The sequence below is a fragment of the Motacilla alba genome, chromosome 13, assembly GCF_015832195.1.
Source record: "Motacilla alba alba isolate MOTALB_02 chromosome 13, Motacilla_alba_V1.0_pri, whole genome shotgun sequence".
NCBI lineage: Eukaryota > Metazoa > Chordata > Aves > Passeriformes > Motacillidae > Motacilla > Motacilla alba.
Window position 1 is genome coordinate 3,506,787 of NC_052028.1, and position 23,427 is coordinate 3,530,213.

General features: G+C 40.6%; 1 protein-coding gene across 2 annotated transcripts in view; it reads right to left on the reverse strand.

Annotated features, from left to right (window-relative positions):
- The window catches only part of DOCK2 (dedicator of cytokinesis 2), a 161,370-nt gene that overhangs the window by 33,468 nt on the left and 104,475 nt on the right, over positions 1-23,427 (reverse strand). For both annotated transcript variants that reach the window (XR_005258503.1, XM_038149792.1), the window contains exons 30-33: positions 13,382-13,460; positions 5,134-5,234; positions 4,933-4,991; positions 3,507-3,655 (exon numbers count right to left, since the gene is read on the reverse strand). Coding sequence is in view for 1 of the 2 variants with exons in the window: in XM_038149792.1 (XP_038005720.1) it covers positions 3,507-3,655; positions 4,933-4,991; positions 5,134-5,234; positions 13,382-13,460 (388 nt within the window). In the remaining variant the exon portion in view is untranslated. The remainder of the gene's footprint in view (positions 1-3,506; positions 3,656-4,932; positions 4,992-5,133; positions 5,235-13,381; positions 13,461-23,427) is intronic.

The following is a 23,427-nucleotide window of genomic DNA, read 5'->3' on the forward strand; positions in this document are numbered from 1 at the left end:
TATAGAATAAAGTTTAAAAGTTTCTTTGCCAACATTAAGCTCTGGACAGCATCCTTCTCCTCACTTAAACAGGGTGTGCCTAATTGTCACTGGCACCAATTTAGCTTTAAACCCACCTGCTTCTCTAACAGATCCAGGGAATCTCCCGTTGGAGAACATGTCCATGGATCTCTCTGAAGCACCAGGCTGTACAAACTCAGCCCTGCTGCTGATCTCACATCCTTCTGAAACCTTACACATAGCAAGATTTTGAGAGCAGGGAGAAAGAAATGTGGCTATTTCCAGCAGGTGAATGTGCTGTGCCAGAGGAGCTTGCTGGGGACACCTCAGTCACCCTCTCAGACCCTGTGGGAGCTCAGGACACTGCCCTGGAGTCAATGGCTGCCCTCCAACATGAGCCTGGAAACCCTAGCACACAGCAGCAGCCAGCCCCAATTTCTGACACTGTCCCACAGCAGTCAGGAAGGAAAGCAAACACAGAAGCTTCCCCAGATGGCTCCAGCAGTTGGCAGAGCCCACGAGAGATACTAAACTGAAAACGCTAAACACAAACAGAATGATTTATTTGAGCAAAAATATAAACACAGATGAATTAATCTTTCCTAAGCCAAGTTAAATCCTCAATGTAACTCAAATCCATGTTTATCTAAATGATATTTTCATTTACTTTGCAAAGAGCTAATTTTCCTTGTTTGTTTGTTTATTTGTTTCTTTAAGCAAGCATTTTCTAACTCCTGGCCTCAGATCACAGTTAGAAGAAGCAGGAAGAGGTCTCTTGATGATGTGTCTTCCTTTGGGAAGTCTCAATAAAATGCACAACCTGTTCTTTCAAGGAAAGGAAAGGTTGGCTATCAGCATTTGGAGGATGGGACATTTTTAACACATGAGCAAAGAGCTTGTCTCACATAAGCAATGAGATTCTCTTTTTATTTGAAGGAGAAAAGAATACATTTAGAGGACTGAGTCTATCCACAGACACTGAGAGATGAATAAATTGGCTTTCCAAGATTCCCAGCTCTCTGAGCTCATGATAGGCAGAGCCTCCATAGCTAAAATTAGTAGATATTAATGGTTCCCTCTCTACATCTTCAATTAGAGTTAAAATTACGAGCTTATGTAACACTGCTCTGGGTGAATGGAAATTACATGTGCAAAGTAGAAGAAAGGATTGCAGGAAAGTGTCTTACTGTGTCCTACACCTACATACAGATTCCAAGCCATTAAATGTATTTGTAGAGCAATTCATTCTTGAGATAACCACAGGTGGAATTTTGTTTTCTCTGGGATTAGATGATTTCCTAGAAACAGCTAAATAAAATTAAATTTTTGCTGGAAAAATTTAAATGACTTTACATCCTTACTGCCTGTATGTTGTGTGCATAGAGCAGAACACAGCCCCCAGCTCCAGCACACCCCCTGTGCCCCCAGAACAGAGCCCTGTCCCAGCACAGCACAGGGATGTTAACACAGGCAGGATTTTTGGGAAAGGTTATTAGTACCTTGTGTTGGAGGTACTAGGCAAGCTCTGGTTCCTGTGCTGGCACAGGCTCAGCTCACAAAGATGTTTCTGTTTGTGCTTTTCCCCCCTCTTCTCTCATTAGAGAAGATTAGATTAGAAATAAATTATTCATTTTAAAAGTTCCACAAAATTATGTTTTAAGTGAATGTCATTCTGGGCTCCTGAGTGCCCAAGGCACTCTTGAAATAACATGTTGTCGTTCTCAAAATTTTATACTAAAGCTTTAAAAAACCATCCTTTATACTACGAAATGTCAGTTTGCAAATTAAAATTGCCCACTACCAAAACCTGGAGTTTATGTGTTTGTGCACCCAGTAACCATCCATTCATGTTACTTATTTGCTCCTTTAAATCAAGGTGGTAACAATTTTAGAACATAGAACTTATTGTGCCTTTCCTTTAAAACACTTATTTTAAAAAACTTACCAGAATGGCTAAACTTACAGAGGCAAGCTTTTTATCTTAATTACCTCATTGATAGCAAAGGAGAGGACAAACCCCATGATTCTTGATGAGCAAATGATCACAATTCCTAAAGCAGAACATTAGAGTCCAGTGAGACTCAGCTGCTCAATTATGAAATAGTTTTTGCACCATCTGATGAAAACTCCCCTTTTTCCTTAAGCTGCAATAAACCCAATGTCCTTGTTCCCTGGCACTGTAAAATACCACCTGAAACTTCTTTTTATGGCAGGAGAGGTGATTCAGTGGGCACTGGAGTGCTTGGCCTCTCTCTGCCAGGCTCCCAAGCTGCTGCTCCTGTTAATCAGGCAGATGAGTGATGAGTTTTCAGGATTCCTGGGCTGCACAGATCTCTGTGTCTCTCCCAGGAGATGAGGTATAAGCCACGAGCAGGAAAACATTTTTAAGAAGGCAAATATAGGACTATCAGGACACAGAGGGAACAGATGCACAGAAACAAAGTGGTTTTTAATCTTGGCCTTGAACCAAAAGCTTTGCACTGTGGAATACAGACCAAAATGGAAATTCCATCTGCTCATTTGTTCCACACTTCATTGACACAGAAATGCCCCAAACGATTTGAAGTATTAAACATAGCTGGGTACACAAGATATTTATATTTACATGTGTCTAAAATGATGCCTTTTTGTTTGTCATTTTCCCTTACACAGATTGCTCTGAATTAATTATTTGTGTAACTGCAGAGCTGAATATCCAGTTTATAATTTACTGTGGGAGGCAGTGTGCAAACACTGAACAAGGTGATTCCATGCCCAAAGAGCTTGAGGAGAATGGAGATGTCAGACAGGGATGAATATTCCACTGCCCAGGCAGACACAGCAAGCAGTGGCAGGAAATTTAGATTACAATCCCTAGTGCCCTGCCTCACCATCCCCAGTTCTATTCCATCAATCAAAAATATTTCAGAATACTGACCTAAAAATTCTTTTTCCTTCTCAAAACGACTGCCAAAAACCCTCCTGGAATTTCAGTTCCTCACTGATTATTTTTTCTCACAACAACATTTTAAAAGTTACAGTTTCCTGATAAAGCTGATAACATATAATTAACTATTCACTGCTACTCCTGTCAGATACTCTGTATTAAAACCTGGAAGTTTTGGCTTACCAATATCTATGTCACAAGGAAGGGGTATAAGGAAATATTTAGATTATAGAGGATCCTTAGAGGTCATTTAATTCTATCTCCTACTTAATGAAGGGCTGACTTCAATGTAAGTCTTGCTGCTCAGAACCTTTTCCAGTAAAATCCTGAAAATTTGGATTAAGATCCTGCAATCTCTCTGGATCTCTTTGCTATTCCATCTATTTCTTGCTGTCAATGCAACAAGTTTTGCCTAAGTCAAACTAAGTCACTCTGGAGATCCTGCTCTTGCTGTTTCTTTGGTTCTTAATATTTGGGATTTCACTTTGTGTGAGCACAAAAGCTCACTTGACAAACATTTACCAGAAATACTGAGCACATGACATTTAAATGCATTTTCATGCAGAGCATTTGCAATTACCTTTTTGAATTCTCCTGTCCTCTGATATTCACACAGCATCATGTCAAAGAAAATTGGGATCGTGGCTTTTCGTAGCTCAACTTCTGGAATAAGAGTCATTTCCAAGATGGGCCCAACCATACCCGGAATAAAGCAAATTTTATTCTGGCCTGAAACAAAACCAAAAATTGAATACTTGAAGAGCAAACTGCATATTTTTAGGAAGACATCTAGGAGCTGCAATCATTTAAAGTAGTGTTGAATCCATCTGTGTTGGTCAAGTCTTACAACTCAGTCACTTCCCTTCATTTCTTCTCAAAAGCTGGGGGCCTGTGAATGGACACTGTCTCCTTCTAAGGTGCCAGAATGCAGTGCCAGGAGTAAGCAGGAATGCCAGAGAAGTTGATATTGTCAGTGAAGAACTCGATTTTTAAAGTTTTTGATATCTCCTTATAAATATTTAGAGTAGAAAGTAATAACTTAACCTAAGACCCTCCCAAATTCTACCAGCAGGACACGGTAATGTGGAGTAACCTTCCCATGAAGGAGAAAACCATTACTGACTTTTACAATACAATTAGACATTGCAACAATGAATCAAACCAGTCAATGCACCAAAATCAGCAGCAGTAACAGAAACACCATCCACTGAACTCAGCTGCTGACCCCACACGGAATTATCCGGCAGCACCAGGGTTCCATCAGCTGCAGCAAACACCCAAATGTGCAGAGCCCAGCCAGGCCCCAGGCGTGGCTCAAACGCTGCCCTGGTAGCTGGAGCAGAGCAGCAGCAAACCCAGCAGCTGTGAGTGTCAGGGCTGCCTGAACCTCGTGAGGAGACAAAAACCTTCTCATCGATAAAGGTGACACTTGTTCCACACTAAGGAGTGCCTGAGTCTGATGTTCCTCTCTGGTGTGTGCCATGTGAATTGTCATTGCGAATGCCACACCAAAATTTAGCAAGAGAAAACAAATCTTCTATCTACCTCAGTTCAGTTAATAAGAAATGATCCCAAAGGAGTTAATGAGAAACTCTCAAAGGAGGAGCAGCAGAACCTGGCTGGATGACAAATGTAAAATTTTTTTTTTGAATTTTAATCCAAGCAGATTCCAAATCTGAGTCTCCTAATTTGCAGAATCATAGGCTCAGGCTGAGCAATAACCTTCTCAGGGAAAATTCATCCAGTTTCAGTCCTGCAAAATAAGGTTCTGAGATCTGATTTCAGTCATGTTTGAAATCTGAGAGAAGGTTTCGAGTTCTATCTTAAATACAAACCTGGCAGTGGTCCAACTTTATCTCGGCTCCAAGCTTAGTCACAGGAAGGAAAACATATTTTAAGTTCAAATAGCAGAAATATTTTCAAAAGCACTTCATGTCAGATATTTTTCAATAGAAAAAACATTATGTGACAGATTCAGTTGCAGTGAAGCGCAGTTTGCTACTCACCAAGTTTGTACCACATGTCACGGATTGCAAAGCCAATTAAACGTCTCATATCTCCATATCTGGGAGGAAAGAAATAGGAAAGGTATTTTTATCATTACCTTTTTATCATTTTACTACAAAAGTAAAGATATAGATATAAATATAAAAATATAAAGATATAAAATATATAAAGATATAAGATAAAGAATGTATTTTGCTTACTTGCTCTGGATTTTGTTGTATTTTGCATGGGAAAAGTTTTCTAGCTGTAGTGAATCTTGGGTAATAAAAGCCACAGCCAAATGAAAATAGTTGTTCCACAGCTGTAAATTGAATATAAGGAAATTATAATAATTTTGAGGAAAGCAGGAATAATATTAAATGATGCATAATGCAGAATAATTTATGAAACCAAACGATGCAAGCAATATGATATTTTTATATTATGCAGAGATGTACATCATTAGTATTATGCAATTAGCAGAAAAGCAAGAAAGATGAATTTTAATAACCACTACTACACATTTACTCTTGATAACAGAGCAGCTGAATAAATATTGTTTAAAAAAAAGATTCACATGAGATTCATTGGCCAACAACATTAAACCCTGACCCAAAGCAGGACTGGGGGAACACGTGACACGTGCTGGTGGAGCTGTCCAAACTGGAGCTAAGGCACCTATGTAATTACACTGCATTTGAGCATCACTTCAAAAGACATCTCCTGCCTCCTCTTGGATCCTAATTCAACAGCCATTTGTATGAAATTCCAGTGTAATTTGTGAAGAGCTCTCCATATGAAAGAAGGACAAAATACATCCCTAAATGACAGCTGATAGTACTGAGTCTGTACTTGAAGTAGACAAAAAGCCTCTGTGCTTACAGTGCACAACCCTTCATTCCTGAAAGCAAACCATTCGTTCTACAGACAATTAAAAACAAGCACTTCTCACACTAGAAAGGGAAAAGAGAAACTTCCCTAGGAAACACAAATTTAAGGAAGGAAATACAATTTTCAGAAGCTTTTAGGAAGTCAGCAGCAGCTTTAAACACTTAAAAATGCAGCTGTAGCTAAAACCAGTGGTAGGGCTCAGTGAGAGAGCAGAAGGCAATGGGAAATGTATTCACTGGTGGTTCAAAGGATGGAACACAACACGGGACTGAGCTCTTCATTTTGTGTGGTGCAATACAAACCTGGGTTGGGCACCTACACTGAACAGCCTGGAAACAAAATATTCCATCAAAAACTTTAGTGGCCTCTGCCCTTCGTAGCCTGGAAATCTCTGGTGTGCAAACAACCAGGGAAACCAGATCCCACCACACAAAACCACACCCAGAACCACAGACATTTCCCATCATAAATACAATTCTCAGATGTCCTCTGTACTTCAAGGATGATCCTGCTGTTAATTTATGCCTGCCTTGGAGGCTGTGCCCAGCAGAGCTGCTGCCCTGCACACACCACCCAGCTCTGCAGCCAATGCACAGCCTTGCTCAGCAGCACAAATGTTGTTTATGCCCTGAAAGACCTGTTTTACTCTCTCACCAAATCTTTTAAGAGGTTATTTTGGCCAGTGTGGAGTTCTCAGCCCCTTGAGAAGTTGTGTTTATTGGTGTGCAGGGAGCACACTCTGTATGTGTCAATTAGAGCAGCGAGATGGAAAATTCCTCAAATTGTTCTAGACTGTGGGGAGAAAAGTCAAGGCTTATTCCCAAATGGTCTCTTATTTCATTTAATAGCTCCAAGTTCAGTGCCACCTTTGTCAGAGACACACCCCACAGACTCAATCTTCTTATTTATAAAAACTTTTCCTTCCATCCCCAGAGTTCCACAAAATGGCTGAAAAAATGGGATCCTTTCCCTTTCAATTGCATATTCAAATTAAGGGCTCACAAGATTTTAAGCACCAAAACTAACTTTAAAACTCTATGAGACAAAGTAGTCTCTCTCTGAAGTAAAACAATATGGAAACAGATTTTAAAAATGCAAAAAATATTCTTATGAGACACGTTTTGTTTTCTCTTAACCCCATAATAACATTCCAAGGTGTTTTGGACATCTGTCGAATTGGAAAAGGTGGAATTAATTTAGCGGGAAATTTCCAGCCATCTCACGAAGAAGAGATTTGTTAGTTATCCTAAAAAATCATCCAGGAGTAAAGGCTGCAGCCTCCACCTTCACACACCTCTGAAAGCTGATATTTGCTGGTGGAAGGATCAAACATGAACTTCAAACTCTGTAATTTGATAATTTTACAATGCAGAGTATGATATGTAATATATAAAAATTTAACACTTTAATATTTCCAGTATAGTTAATTCTAGCTAAATTTCCCAATGGTTTCATTCCCTATTAACCTCTGCATTGTTTCTGCAATGTCTGTCACTGTCATACATAGATTTTTGCAGTGTGCATTTTCCCCCTGTGTATTTGTAGTGCCCGGAGGGTTTTGATTTTGGGGTTTCTAAAAGAAGATTTTAACATAAAAAATAAACTGCACAAGTCTGTTTGTGAATTGTGTTTGTTGAAATACATTTCATTACTGCTGAGTTATTAATGGAGCACAGCTCATACAAGAAGGGCAGGAAAACACAAAAGTAAGCGTTTTCTTTCAAATCAGACTGACATTAGATTTTGGATTATGCCTTTTATAGTAGAATTCTGTGGCATAGGTGATTAATATATGAATTACAATCACTCTAACAGCACGGATATAGAATTATAATCCTTTGTAATGCTCTGTAAATGTAGTGCTAATGGAGGAAGGGAGGGAGGAGAAGGAATCAATAACCTGCATTTCCAGAGCAGAGGCTCTCCAGCAGCTGTGTGAGCACAACAAAACGATTTGGGTTTGGTCACCCTGCCCTGCCCCGGGGGTGTCAGGCGCTGCCATCTCCAAGCAGGGGCATTCCCGAGGGAATCCTGCTCAAAAGCCAGCAGGAATCCAGTGGCACCAAGGGCGGGATGGTCACAGGGCAGGTGTGTTCCCTCCTGCATGGAAACCCCTCCTGTGCAGAGCAAGGCTCCAAACCAAAGGTGGTGGAGCCAGGAGGCAACAGGGACAGCAGAGTGAAAATGCTCTGTCCTGGACAGGGTAACACCTAGCAATGACATCAGCTGCCAGCAGAAACAAAAATGTCCTGGAATTGTCCTATTTACCACAGATGGCCTCTTCTCCCACAGCTGTTGAGGATACCATGCATGTGTTGCATAAGTACAGAAAATCACATAGTTCTTGTCACAATTAAAACAAAAACACCAGGGTGACCTTCGGGGAACACTTTTTCAAAAATATATTCCACAATTTTTAAGATTTTTTGTTTTTTGTTAAGCCTCTTTTGAAGAGCCCATCTCAACTCCTGCACCCTAAATCCAGAATTTGCACCTTTTGATGGTGTAGCTGTTCTGCTGCCCTGCACAAGCCCAGCTGCAAAGTGGGGTCTGGGCATGGTGTCCAATCTTCACATTTGAAATTGGCAAATCCCCAAAGAGCTGTTACTTGATACAAACCAGCAAAAGTCCCAACACTGCGATATCTTTTAAGACTGGATGTTATGCCAGTGGCTGAATTTCCTTTGTCTTTACTGGGAGAAGCTGATAATGAGCCCTACACCACCAGCACTCCCCACCTCCAGAGAAAAGGAAATGTCAAAGGCAGCCCACAACAAATCCTCATACAACTGCATAATGTGGTCCTGGCTGGGGGCACCAGTGGTGCAGATACTGCCTGAGACAGCTCTGCAATCAACTAAAGAGAATCACTGGGGATATTATTTTAAATAATATTGAGAGCAAACAGACAAAAAGATGGAAAAGAGAAAAAAAAAGGCAATTTGCTGTCACACTGGTCAGATTTTTGTTGACATGAAATGCAACAAAGAAGTCAAATGAGCAATAAGACATTGATTGTCATGGTCTTCAGGGGAAAGTCTAACCTCAGACCTGCTTGCCTTTTTTTCCTGTATACCATCAATATATCTCCTCCTATTCTCTCCATAGGGTCATTCTGAATTGTCTTAGGTTGGAAATGGGGCTGTGTATTCTATTCCTATCTGTCAGAGCTGGGGCAGTTCTCTGCTGTTCATGGGGCAGGTTTCTTTATCTCTCCCACAGCCAATCCTCCCTCCAGGAGATCTCTGCTGTCCATGGCCACTGAGTGTCCCTGCATGGCTGATCCAATTCCATCATCCCATGGGGAGATGCTGCGCCCAGGGCAGGAGCCAAGCATTCCTACCTGGATACAATCTGAGCCTGGAACACCCCAGCAGCCTTTGCCCACTGCATTCCCAGAGGAGCAGCTTTCTTCTGCCCTGCATTGCCAGAGGAAGAGCAGGCCCATCTCCAGCAGCCCTGGACCTCCAGAGGAAAACTCCACCCTTGTCCAGGATCCCTGCTCCAGCAGAACCACAGCTGGCACTGCAGGAGGGCTGAGCCACCACGGAATGGCACTGTGCCACCACCCTGACCCACAGGGGTCAGCTCCTGTTCTGACTCTGGCAGTGTTGTTTTGTACAACTGCATTGTTTATTTTATTTTTTATTTTCTTCCCTAACAAAGATCTGATATTTCTGCTCCCATATCTTTGCCTGAGAGCCCCTTAATTTCAAAATTATTACAATTTGGAGGGAGGGGGTTACATTTTCCATTCCAAGGGAGGATCCTGCCTTCCTTAACAGACACCTGTCTGTTCAAACCAGGACATGAATACAGAGTCTTAAGCTAGAATACTTTCCACAGTTGCAGGCCTTCAGACTTTTCCTTATAAGCTCTGAATGTGTCCCTAGAAGGACACCTGACAGCTCAGCTGCTCCAGCTCCACGTGCCAAGGCAGGAGCTGCTAAACTGCTTCAGACAGGGCAGCTGCTGAATTCATTCTTCAGAATCCTGGAATGAGAAAATATTCCCTGCCTTTCTAGATAACCTGTTTCAATATTTAACGTAACCTCTTTATAGCTAACATAAATACAAGAAAATAACTTGTTTCAAATCCAGGGACATGAATAGAATAGAAACGGCTAAATATTGAGGGCTTTTACCTACTCCAATAATTCCTGCTGAAACTCCAGATTTCTGTGCATTAAATCCTCATGTTCCAGTTTATGTTCAGTACTAAAGAATGCAGAGTCATGCATTATGCAAGATTCTGTCCCTGTTTGTACTGTAGGCACCATGAATATTGGGAGCTCTCCTTCACTCCTACTTCACGGTTTATTTTTGGTCAATCACTTAATGAAATTTCACTCTCTTCTCTCCTGCAAAATTATTTTCTCTGGAGCTAACAGCTTTGTTTTATCACCACAGCAGTAAATATTCCATAACAGAAGCCCTCCAGGCAGACCTGGTTTTGTTGTGTTAGGTTTTGCTGTGTGCTGACACTGGAGAATCTCTGCAGGACATGACCTCTGAGTGCCACCGATGTACTGAATCCACCCTTTGTGCACTCTGCATGCAAACACAGAAAAAAACCCAAACCAAGGAGAACCACACCCCACCCAGCAGGCACAAAACCTCAGATATCAGCTGATTTTTTACCTCCAAGACCAAAGATCCCCAAGCCAAAGGCCCATTGTGGCCCTTGCTGCCTTCCCAGCGTGATGGCAACCTTGGTGTCAGAGCTCTGGGCTTAGGGAGGGGCTCCCTGCCAGAATGGGAGGGTGGATCTGTGGGAGGGTGGATCTGAGGGATGACTGTGCTAAGGCAGGAAATTTAACAGCCCTTCACTGCTGTGCTGGGCAGGGGTTTGGCATTTTTCTCCCTATCCAACAGCCACAGCACTGAACCTCTGGCTTTAAGGCAGTGCTGAGCTCTAAACTGGAGGGACTGGACCCACTCTGGCTCAGACAGAGCACATCCTTGCCCTAAATAGCCCTAAAAGGTAACACCTCTTTCCCTGCTACCTGAATCACATAAATGAAAAAAGCAATTTGCTTTGCAAACAAGAAAGAGGCCAGGAACCTTTTTGTTTTCCTCCATTTAACAAGCTCAACTAGGTAGAAAAAAAATTCTCACATTCCTTTAGATTTAAACCATGCTTTCTTAGATGCTCAACTGCTTCACAGCTGACTTGCTTTGTTTGCTTTGGTTGTCTACTATTTATTGCCATGGAACCACTCAGCCAAGTGAAAATCCTCAGATCTATTTCCCTGTGCTTTAAACAGCTTTTCAAATTTTCCTTTTAATTAAGACTTTGCTCCGAATCTTAATAATCTGATCTGAGAACACCATCCTGCAAACAGTAAAAATCATGCACTTGTTTACACAGAACTTAAAGGTGTGGCATCTTTTTATTTTAAATAACACTCTGACAGATTTGCATCTCCATTCTCCCCAGCCCACTCAGTTCCTCCTGCAGTGGGCTCAGGGACCTGCCCCAAACCCACCTGAGGGTTGGGATGTGAGGGGCTGGAGATGGGGATGAACAGCCCGTGTGATTATCAGGCTGCAGCTCTTAACAAACATGAAAGTTACACTCTTCCAAATTTTTTCTCAATTCAAAATAGAAAAAGTAAGTTTCTTTGTCTCATTCTCTTTTTCTTTTTTTTTTTTTTAATTGGAATGTAAATAGAAATACAGCTACACAGTAGCTGTACTGTAAGGTGAACTATCTTATAAAATACAGGAGTTTCTCATTTACTTTGTGTCAGCCACTGCTCAGGTTTGCTTACAGCCAAGATATATTAATACAAAAAATACGTACTGTGGGAAATCAAATTTAAATTTATACTTAAGGATATTAGGCAATGTGCTTTGCACTATTCAGACCTTTTTTAGTCCAGTAGCAACTTTTTGAATAATTACATTTAGGCAACTTTTAGAAAGTTTGCAGAGTGTTTATTCATGAAAGAAAAGGAAGGTAACACATTGATTTGTACTTTAAAGTCTCTCATGAAGACTATAAGGGTATTACAATTCTTTACAGGGCACCACTTATTTATTGTAACATTGTTTACTTTACTCAGAGCCTCCAGGTATTTGACAGGTCATGAATAAAAGAGCGTTAATGTATCCCCTTGAACTACAAGGTGCAGTGTTGAACCACAACATCCCTGGTTGTCTGATAACCCTTTGGAAGGCACAGAATTGCCACAGGAAAAAGCTGAAATAAAGGCTCCAGATCAAACTGCTGCTTTCACTTTGAAAAAAACAATGTACACCTTAATAAAACTTTGACAGATCCAGTCTTTATTAATAGTCTGTGTGATTCTGGTACCCTGCAATGTGATGTCTTTCAGGCCTTTGTTATCTACTTTTAAAAATTACTGACACATCGTGCATTAAAATTGATCAAGTGCTACAGAGACAATAGTTTATAAACTGCTTGTTAATAAACTGATAGAGCCTAAGACAGATTATATCATAAATATGTCAAGGGCCTGAGAGTTTCCAACAGGGATATTTACAAAAAAAAAATCTATTTTAAGTTCGCTGGAAGAAACATCTTTCATTGAGATTCAAAAATCTTAATTAACATCATACATATGAACATTTGTACAATCACACCTTTTGAAGGTAAAACATTTTAAAATGAAATAAAGCTGGAAAAAGCTCTACATTTCCTGCTTGGGGCCACTGTAACTGAGTGTGAATCTTTCACCTTTCTGCTCAGTACTTTCTTCCTGTGCAGCCACTTCTGTGGCTCCTCTGCAGCTGTTTGGGACCAAGGGGTTTTGTGTTGAGGACCAAGAGACCAATTCCCAAGCAGTTTTCAGCACAAGTGGAATGATTTAAAACAGATTGAAAGCTGTGAGATGAACCATGAAATATAAAGCCCTGAACTTTATGTAAAGGGTGGAACAGGATAACTTCACACACCATGATCAGGCAGCACTTCGTGACAAATCCTGAATCTAAAAGTGTATTTACATTTTAATACCAATTTAATGAATGAGAAAACTACAGATAGTTTCATTTTTATCTAAAGGAAGCCAAACATGATAAAATGCATAACAAAACAGTTCAGTTGCACAGAATGATATTGAATAAACAAAAAAACCCAACTAACCCTAATTAAAAATGATTAGAGAAAGAACTAATAAAAACAAATAGATGAAGATAGACTTGTCAGGGAAGACTACAAGTCAAAAACAAATTCTAAATGCTAAATACTCTAGGAATCAGCAAAGTTAAGCTCTTTCTGTCCTACATCCATAGCACTGACATTGCAAAGGCTCCATGTGTTACATCTGAGATTGGCTTGCTGAATTCACTTGGCTAACTAAGAAAAAAAAAGTTTTCTGCTTGCCAGTCCTGAGCAGAGTTACAGAAGAAAATAGCCTGGTTGGGTAGCTTATCATAAATAAGCAAAGCCCAGCTCGGATGTCACATGGAAGATGGTCCAATCCTGCCCCACCCAAATCCACAGCCCATCTGAAACTGCAAATATCAGTCTGAAATGGATACTGGCACCAGGAGGGGCTCTGGAGACGTGCATGTGCTGCTTTGGCTCAGCTAAGAACCCCAAATACTTACTTGGACTTCAAAATTCATGTTCTCCAAAAATTTCTGGTTCATTGTCTCTGCAAATTTGTTGATGGCTCTCAAGAAGACCCTAAAAAACCAAAAAAAGCAGTGATGCAGATGAATGAATGTAACCTCTGGCAATCAATACCCACTGTGTGTGATACTGGTTGCAGCACATTTGGCACTGAGCACACTGGGAGCATCACACATGAGCACAGCAGGTGTCAATCTGGACAGTGGCACGGGATTTATAATGTTACCCATTAAAAAATTACACAACTGTCAAAAAAGTTTCTCCACCTCTGTTGTAAAACTCAGACAATAGAATTTTGTTTCCCCTGCTGCACACTCTGCTGCATTCCTGAGAAAACAGAGCAATTCTTTCAAATCCAGTGTCACCCTCCACCAAACCCAGGTGGTTCACAAGGGTGGCATCACCTCCTCTCGGGGTCTGACAGCTGAAACAGCTCCTGTGCTCACATCATCACTTAGGAACTGCACTTCAAAGATATCAAGTGCAGCTTTTCAGTTTTCTTACAGGTGGGGAGGGCAGGACAACACCTCTGCCCACCTTCCTCCCCAGGTGGGTTATAAAAACATTCCAAACAGTGAAAATACACATTCAAAATACTATACAGTTACTCCTTCCAAGAGTAAGAGCATGAGCATTACCCCTCCAGCCTGAAAAGCAGCACCTATTTAAGCTCTTGATTAATGTAGCATGATTAAGTCATGTTTCTAAAGCTAATTTCTTTGTCTGACTTCCCAGCACGGGACATTCGTAAAACAAAAATCAATTGTATCTTTAAATATTTATAAAGTTTATTTTAATAATTCAGTTGTTTTCAAAATTGGAAATTGACTGAAAGTGATCATTTGCCTCTGCTTCATAGGTAATTTTTTAAAAGCTATTAAGTGGAAATATTTCTATGGAAAACACTGTAAGGGCAAACAGAATGGTGAACACAAAGGAAAACCAATCCTAATTGTTCAGATATAATGATTGGCTGTCAACTAGATACTCCCAATCAGGAGAAAAATCTAATAGTTACAACAGCCAGGTCCAGAAATCCCCACCATCTCAGTGATTAGCAACATCAGAGAAAGCAATAATTCAATAATTTGGATTATCAGCAAAAGATTAAGAAGCCACAGGATATCCATATGTTGCTGTCCAAGGAATGCTGTGTCCTTGTGCTGGGTTCTCTGTGGTGTTTTGGTGTCCCATCTCAAAAGGATAAACAAATAGAAAAAGAAAGAAGAGAGAAGAAAACACCCAAATAATTGTGACACAGAAATGACCCTCAGGGACAGTGTGACACAGGAGGGAGGTGACAGGACCTATAAAACCCAAAGTAACATGGAGGTGAGAGACTGAGTGCTCACAGCTTCTCAGGGAAACACCAGAGAGCCCTGAACACAACCAGGGTGTGCATCCAAAACCAAGCAAACCCAGGTTCTGTGTTAATTTTGCTCAATTCTGCAGCTCAGTGGTACAGGGTACAGTACCAGTCCAGGCAAATGCCTGGATTTTACACTGGCTCAGAAATGATCAGACACATCAAAGACTAAACTGAAGGGAACACCATTAAATGCCATTGGTCACTGGAGGCTGGTAGAACACAGCAGACAAGCTCGGCTGTTTCACTGCTCCCCTGGCAGCCCTCTATGAGCCACTGGAGAAACAGAACAGTCAGGGAACGGAGTTTTAGTCTCATCACAAAAAAAAGAGATAAATCAGAAGGGCTAAGTTCAGTTTCTTAATGAGGGAGGTAAAGCAAAAGTTCAGCTTTTGGCAAGCTTACAGCAGGGAATCCCACGCAGCCACTGAGCAACCACCCCCAGGAGCTCCCTGCTCCATTAGAGCAGTGACTGGCTGGAGTGAGATCCTGTGTTGGGGGTGAGGTTCTCCAGGAGGAAAGTGTTCTTTGTGAAAACCTACAGAAGAATTTCTTTCCATTTGTGTAACATTCCCCCGTATTGCTGATGGGATCATGGAAATTCAGTAATTGTGCACGTTGTCACATCTTGCCAAGTCCTTTTTCTTAAGGTGACCAGAGGGACTGCAGGAGCTGTGGCAGGGGGAGGTAGCAGATTTCTGGTGGTGCTGTGTCACTCCCACATCACCCCACACACTCAGCTGAGCTTCCTCCCCGTGGTCCAGGGCATCCTCTGATCCCATCTTCCAGACTGGCTCAGCTAATCTTGCCAGCTGAATTAAGGGGCTGGTTTGTGACAAGCCAAATGGCATCAAATCTCCTCCAATTCCAGAAATCTCCTTTTGCTCAGTGCTGCTCTTGCAGGCTGTCACTGCTCGGCTGAACACCTTGTGCTTGCTCACGGGGCTGCTCTGTGCCCCCAGTGCCACTTCCCAGGCTCTGCCACCTTTATGTGACCAGCTCCTGAATGGGATTCCTGCTGAGAGCTGTCCTATTGTATTTGGGTTCTCCCAGACGGAGGAAGGAATGAATCTGACTCCATGTTCTCAGAAAGCTAATTTAATATTTTATGATACTACATTATATTAAAGAAAACTAGACTAAACTATACTAAAGAATACAGAAAGGATACAGACAGAAGGCTAAAAGATAATAATGAAAACTCGTGACTCTTTCCAGAGTTCCAACGCAGCTTGGTCCTGATTCGTCAATAAGTCAAAATAATTCACAGCAGAAACCAATAAAACAACCACCTGTGGGTAAACAATCCCCAAACGCATTCCAAAGCAGCAAAACACAGGAGAAGCAAAACAGATAAGAATTGTTTTCCTTTTTCTCTGAGGCTTCTCAGCTTCCCAGGAGAAAAATCCTGGGCGAAGGGATTTTTCAGAAATTATGAATGCCACACTGTCCACAAGCAAATAAACACATTCTTCCCTAAAGCTCCCCTCACATGGGGACATTCATCTCCTCCAAGCTGCCTCATACTTGACACAAACAGTTTAAGATGCTGCAAAAAGGGGGATTCTAGAAGAGTGATTTATTTTAGGCAGCACAAAACCCCACACAGCTTGGCAGAATCAAGGCAGGTTATTATGTTTCATCATCATCAATATTCTTCTTCTGAACAGGAATTTTAGGTCAAGGCCTTGCCAGTGTTCAGTTTTCTGTAGCTCTGTATTGCTCCAGACCCTTGGATTTACAAAGTTTATTTCTTGCCAACTCACATAAGCAAGTTCTTGAGCTCCAGCTGCTCAGGGAGAGCATTTCCCTTCACTCAGAGCTTTTGGCTGGAGCAGCAGGGGGTGTCTTCCATTTCTGAGGCTTTTAGAATTCCCAAATTCTCTGCATTTCCACACTGCTCCAACACCATGGCAAACCACATCACCTAAATATCCAGTTTAGGCAGAATCTGTATAATCTGGTGCTAATAACTCCTCTTCCAATAATAATAAAAAAAAAATCCCACATTTTTCAGTACTTTACTCTTCAAACAGAAATATCAGGTGAGTAGAAATACTCATACCTTAAACACACATGAAATTTATTAGTGGTAACCTATTTCCTAGTATGGACATATTACTGGGTATAATGAAAATTTTTGTGAAGAGCTTTATTCTATTTTACTTTTAGCCATATAGAAAAACCTCAAGGACACCTAAGAAATACTGAGGTATTAATGTCAAGTAGACATCACAGAAAATATTAACAGTATTTACAAGTTTTTATACAATAAAATTATATGTAAGCTGTCTTCTGTAAATATCCCTTTCACTTTCACAAATATTTTTATCTGACAGACTGAAAGCACACATTTTCAGGGAGCATGCAATATTTCCAGGCTGTCAAGTTGCAAATATTTTCATTCATTTGTGTTTTGCCTAAAGGGTGTATCTATTCCTGTCATTGGGAGTCACTTAGGTTTGAATGCTATTCCTGCCTCCTGCCAATGCCTCAATGATTTCACTGTCCTGCCCCAGCCCCCACTTTCACCACAAAGGGGCATTAATTAAGTAGCCACAAGTATGAAAATAAACAGGCACTTGTAAAATAGCGTGAGATTTTGTTGAAAAAAAGGAGAAAATATAATTTCAAACACTAAGTTTTAAAGACATAAATTAAACTGTCACATTTTCAATTAATTTTAATGAAACAATAAATTTTCTACAGTCACAACAGAATTAATTTCTCATCAGTTTAAATAACTGTGATCTAAAACTGCTGAAATTCCTTTACCCACAATAACCTCAATGATATTTCCTGAGTTTATGAGGATTGATGCTTCTAATGTACAGCTCATATAAAACTCTTGGGCCTAAAGATTTATGGAAGATCTTCAAAGTCCAAAGTCTCTGGGCTAAATCTGGGAATAAAAATGCAGGGTTTTGGCTTAGGACAGCAACAAAATTGTCATGGTTCAACTGCTCCTGTTTCCTCTCTCTCTCTGAATTTCCTGCTGTTTCTGCTTTACTTTATTATATTGTCAGAGACATTTGTTAAAAATTTTGGCCAGAAAGGGAGCCCAAAGAATAGAAACCTGTGCAGCTGTACTCAGTTTCACACACTTAGGTGTCTGTTCAGAACAGGGGAGAACAGTACCTTAAGTAACACAGAGAAATAATTTGAGGCAGAAAAACCTGAAAATTCATGTCACCCTAAGATCAAAATTTGATTTCAAGCTGATTCTCCCTGAAAATAAAACAGAGGGGTTGAGATGAAGCAAGGAAACAATTCTGTATTAATAAAAAACATATTAATCAAAACAAGATTTCAAGGCTATTTCTCAGTAGATGATGATTTTGTCTAACAGTAAAATAGGTCTGCATGTTGTCCTTGCTTTTGAAGTGCAAATAGGTAATAAACCTAAAATTCAGATCTGCAACTCCAAGTTATTTTTAGCAAACTAGTTAGAATTGTTACATCAGCTTTTTGCAACATAAAACAGAGAATTTAATCAAACAAACAAACAAACAAACAGACGAGATCCCCTCCCAAAACCCCAAACAAACCAAACCTTAAATTCACATTGACTGTTCTTAGGTGGCTTTGCAAAATCTGTGCACCTTGTTCCAAACAAAGAACATTTCTGGGTCCACAACATGATTTTGGGAAAGGTGCATAAATCACATCCAGCACTAGAAACATTTCCAATATAATGAACAGCCCTTTCCTCAGACTCTTCAGGTGAATTCTTTTAAAGCAATGAGATGCTCTTCAATGTCTTGTCAGGTTCACATGACTCTAAAATCTGGGAGTTCACTGCTTCAGCTCTGAGCTGAGTAACCCAGATCCTGAGGTGAAGGCTGAATGAATTCACTCAGGAATTTATGAACCTCAGCTCCAGCTCCTGCCTGCTGTGGCTGCTCACGCCGTGACTGCACTGAGGGAATGACAGGTGCAAAAAATGAATCAAGTTCAAACTTCTACTGGATAATCAGACACACAAAAATAAATTTTAAAAGAGCCTATTTCCTGTGTTGTGAAAACTTATTCAAAGAAACCATTAAAATGATGGCATATATGGGGTTTTTTAAGTCACATCTGGAAGCCAGTGAAGACATGAATAGACTTTAAAATTCAGAACTTCTTTCCACAAACCCAAAGTGCTTTTCCTTCAGACAGTTGGGTCCAAAATTCAAGCCAGAAGGAGTTACACTAAGTTCAATGGTTTTCTTTTAATCCCGAAAACTGGTCACTCAGGATTTTCATCAGTGAATCTTCTACTTGAAGAGACAAGTATGAGGGAAGTTCTTGCAAACCCTGGAGGATGTACTGACTATTATTTTTAAAGATCTTTCCTGATTTTGGGTAGAAAAAGTTTGGCCATTATGCCAATTCTGTGAGATGTGGAGCAGGGAATAGCAGAGGCAAAATAATACTCGTCCATAATTTATAGCAACTTCTTAGTATCATCCTCAGAAAATGTTGTGCAGAAGACACCTGATGGGTACTGTAACATAAGGGAAAAGCAGCTGAAGTCAAATGACTCTCCTGTGGGCTTCTGTCACCTTTTCCCTTCCTTGTTGTGTGCAGAACATGCAGAAGAAAGCATGTTACAGAATGAGAAGATTCTAAGTGTGGGTCAGACCCAAACCCCAATGCTGGTCATTGTCAAGGACTGGAACAGTGAATGGCAGCTATAAACTAATGCTGGAAGGTACAAAATACACAGAAGGAAGACCAGGCAAGCAATCAGTGTGACAGGAGAGATTAAAACACACAGGCACTACAGGTGAAACAACAAAAATCCCCACAAAGCAACAGCAGAAATGGTCTCCTAATACCATGGCAATGGGTGATTTAGAAATGAAGGGTAATGCAGGATGGAAAGAATATTTAAAAACCTTGTGGCTACATGAAATCTAATTATGAGAAGCACAATAATGGCAACACTGGGGAAGAAATCCACTTCCATGGTAACTGGAAAAATATGGCCAGTGGCTCAGAGAAAGGAGAATAATTTCATCATATTTCTCCCTTGTGTCAACTCAGCTCCGCTATAGACCGAAGAAGAATTTCTTGAACCATTCATATTGAATTCTAATGATAGAGCAACTGCCATATTCCTAAATTCTCTCCCAATTTACACCCAGAGTGTAACTAAACAACATGGTCAGAAAGCAACAGCTTCAAAATGGCTGTGCCCCAGCTGCTCCTGTCTCAATTATAATATTGGGGCTTGTCTCAATTATACATTGTGATTTTCCTTATTAGCATTAGCTGAAAATGTGCATTAAACAGCTATGCCAAGCATCCAGAATACTGCATGCTGTAATGTGTCAGAGTTACTCTGACAGCAGCACAATGAACTCCCAGAGGAAGTCAGCAATGTGCAGTGGTTTTTTTTTGCCAGAAAAGCCAAGTTTCCATGTGAGGGCCTTCAACAGGCTCTTTGTATGTGGCTTTTCCTTCAGCATCTACCCCAAACTTGCTTTAAACACTGTGTAGCTCTCATTTAGGAGCCAAAATAGATTTTCAAGTCTGCAGATTAGGTGCACATTTTATGTCAAACTCCTGGGAATGGGATGTTTTGAATGCTTTAAGGAACTTCATGGCTTGAAAATGAAGTGTACAAGGAGCTGCCAGAATGGGCTTTAAGTAAATCAGCTTGAGAGCTCTCAGTACTTCATTACTTCCACTAATTTTGCTTGTATTGTGACTTCTTTCTCACTTCTGTCTCCTTTGCTTTTCTGTGCATTCCAGACAATTTTTTGCATAGTAGAAATATTCTGAATTAATGAAAAAAAATTAACAATCACATGTTGTCTTTAGTGCTAATCAAGAATGGGAATCAGACACAAAGCTGAAACCCTGTTCTTAAAGATGAATGTAATGTCTTAACATGGTTGTGTCAGGATGTCACACAGTAATTAACTCCCACAGCCTTCACTTTTGAGAGAAGTTTGAATTGATATTGCAAAATTGCTTCTCCCTCCTTCCACTGATTTTCGTTGCATTGAACCAGCAGACTATGAATTTTAAAAGAGATGATTATGCAGCAAATACATAATACACCAGCAGGGTTATTTTGTGATGCTTCTGGTAAAAAAATATGAAAATTAACTCTTCAAAAATAATGTTAAATACAAGGAAATTGCATGTATTTTATTTCCTGAAAATCCCGAATTAGATGAATTCCAGTCAAAGTCACTCAGAATGGGGAACACAGAAGGATTGCTCAATTGCACTTACAACTAATGAAAATTGTGAGTATTGAATTTTTAGTCTTTTCTGTAGTGACAAAGAACAGTTTGTGAGGGTAATCTCTTCAATGTCTTTTACTCATTTGCACACATATTCTACAGAGGGCAAAATACTGCTTGTTGTCTTAATCCCCAGATGTTTTATTAAAATTAAAATACTTGAAAACATTTTATAGCAGGCCACATAGCAAAGAACCTTAGGGGTTTCTATCTGCAAGTCAAAGTTGTATCTAGGAAAGTAACAGTTTATCTCACTGACTTCCTGAGAACATCAAATTACCAAGATATATATGGATAAATAGATATATTAACAATATAATATATTATATATTATCATTATTATATACTATTATTATCTAACATATAATGATTGTATATTATTATATGATATTGAGGTTTGGTTGGGTTTTTTGTTGTTCTTTTCATTTGTTTGTGGTTTCTTGTTTGTTTGTTGCTGTGTTGAGTTGCTCTCTCCACTGAGGGCTTTTCTTTTAGTTCAGAGAGCTCTCAGTGTGGGAGTGTGAGCATCCCAGCAGCTGGTATCAGGAAAGATGAGACACTCTGCAGTGGGAGTGGGAATGGGACATCTCCCTGCACGTTTTCTCTCTGCATTCAGATAAAGGATGAAATAAATGACTGCAGTTAAACCCACCAGGCATCCACTCTGCTCCATGACCGCCGTGGGCAGCTGCCTCCCTTGCTGAGCAGATGATCTGCTGCAGCCAGCACGTAATGAAGTGTTTGGATTCCTGGTAAGCAGATAATTCCAGGACACTGAGAACAACCAGCAACATGCAGAGCTGGTGCAGAATAAGCATCTCTGTGCTAGGAGGATGCAGGTGATGGCAAGGCAGGGTGACATTGGCCCAGGCAGGTGGAAGTGACTCTGTGCCAGGCTGGGAGCTGCCAGCAGCACACGGAGGGATCAGCCACAGCTGGCAGTGAAATTCTCCACAGAAGCAAAGCACAGCCCACAGGGAAAGCCAAACTACTGCCTCTGCTCTCACCTGCCTCACTCCCTGCCCCAGGACTGCTTAATGTCATTTCCCTGATTGCAGACATTGGCTTTTGTAGAGACTGAGAAAGACAATGAGGAAACAGAAGAAGCTGGATTTAATGGACAGGAGATACAAAATACTGAGGCATTACGTACCAAATAACCAGCATGGGAAGAAACAACAACAAAAAAATTTCCCTCTGAAAGGAACTTTATATTAACAGGTAAACTGCATTTCAACAAGGGCATTTTTAGTCTCATAACAAAGCCAAACTGTCCAAGGACACATCCTGTCACTGTACACAATTAAATCAATGACTAAACAGTAACATTTGTTTGCACATGTTATAATGCCCTTTGCACATGCTGTTTACCCTTTTCTGCAACTGTGCATAAAAGAATATTTTTGTTAGACGTTTATACTTGTTGCTTAAAATATTTTTTATACATTACAATTGCAAAGTTCTGCAATATGCCATAAGCCTGTGTGTAAATGTATTCTGCTCCCCTGAAAATTCAAGCCCTTATAAAAACAACAGCATTTCTATAAGAAAATGTTTAAATCAGTCAAAAGTTGCAGAGGAAAACAAGATCAAAGAAAAGAGTTACTTGTATGCAGCAGATCAGCCTTCTTAATTCTGCCTTATTTGCACAAAATAAACCATAACACTGCCATCCAACCTTAGTTACATAAATGAATCAGCTTCCAGGGTAAAACTAACCTAAACTATTCATCTGGGGGTTGGTATGGGTTGTTTCTTTGTTTGTTTTTTGAATAGATAAGTTTTATGCCTACCAACAGATAAATGGAAGACTGAGAAGCAGCTCAAATATTTTAATCAATTTGAGGTTTTTCTCCCTTTCAGCTTGAGTTCATTGAATCCCAGATTGGTTTGGGTTGGAGGGGCCTTAATGCTCAGTTCATTCCACCCCCTGCCATGGCAGGGACACCTTCCCTTGGGGCAGGCTGCTCCAAGCCCTGTCCAGCCTAGCCTTGAACACTTATTCCGAGGCTGTGTCCAGGACCATGCATATATATAAGTGGAAAACAAGTTTTTCAGGAGCCACATAACCATTCTCTGGTGATCTATGAAAAGAAAAACACAAAAAACCCCAACAAAACCCAGGCCTGCAATCCCTAGTGTCCTCTCTTGAGCAGAAGTCCCAGCAGTCCCTCTCTGGGCACCAAGGAGGAATTCCTTCTGCTCCCTTTGCTGCCTGGCCAGGAGCAGGAGAACTGAGAGAGCCCAGCCCTGGCAGGCTGAGGATGCAGAGTGCCTGGGGCTGCAGGTGACACTGATGTGAAGGCACAGTGAGCTTTGCCTGAGTTAATAACAGTGCTCCAAGGGTGAGCTCCACGAGAGCCACGTCTGGAGGCTGGTACGAAGCAGTTCATCAGCAAGTCAGCAGCTATTT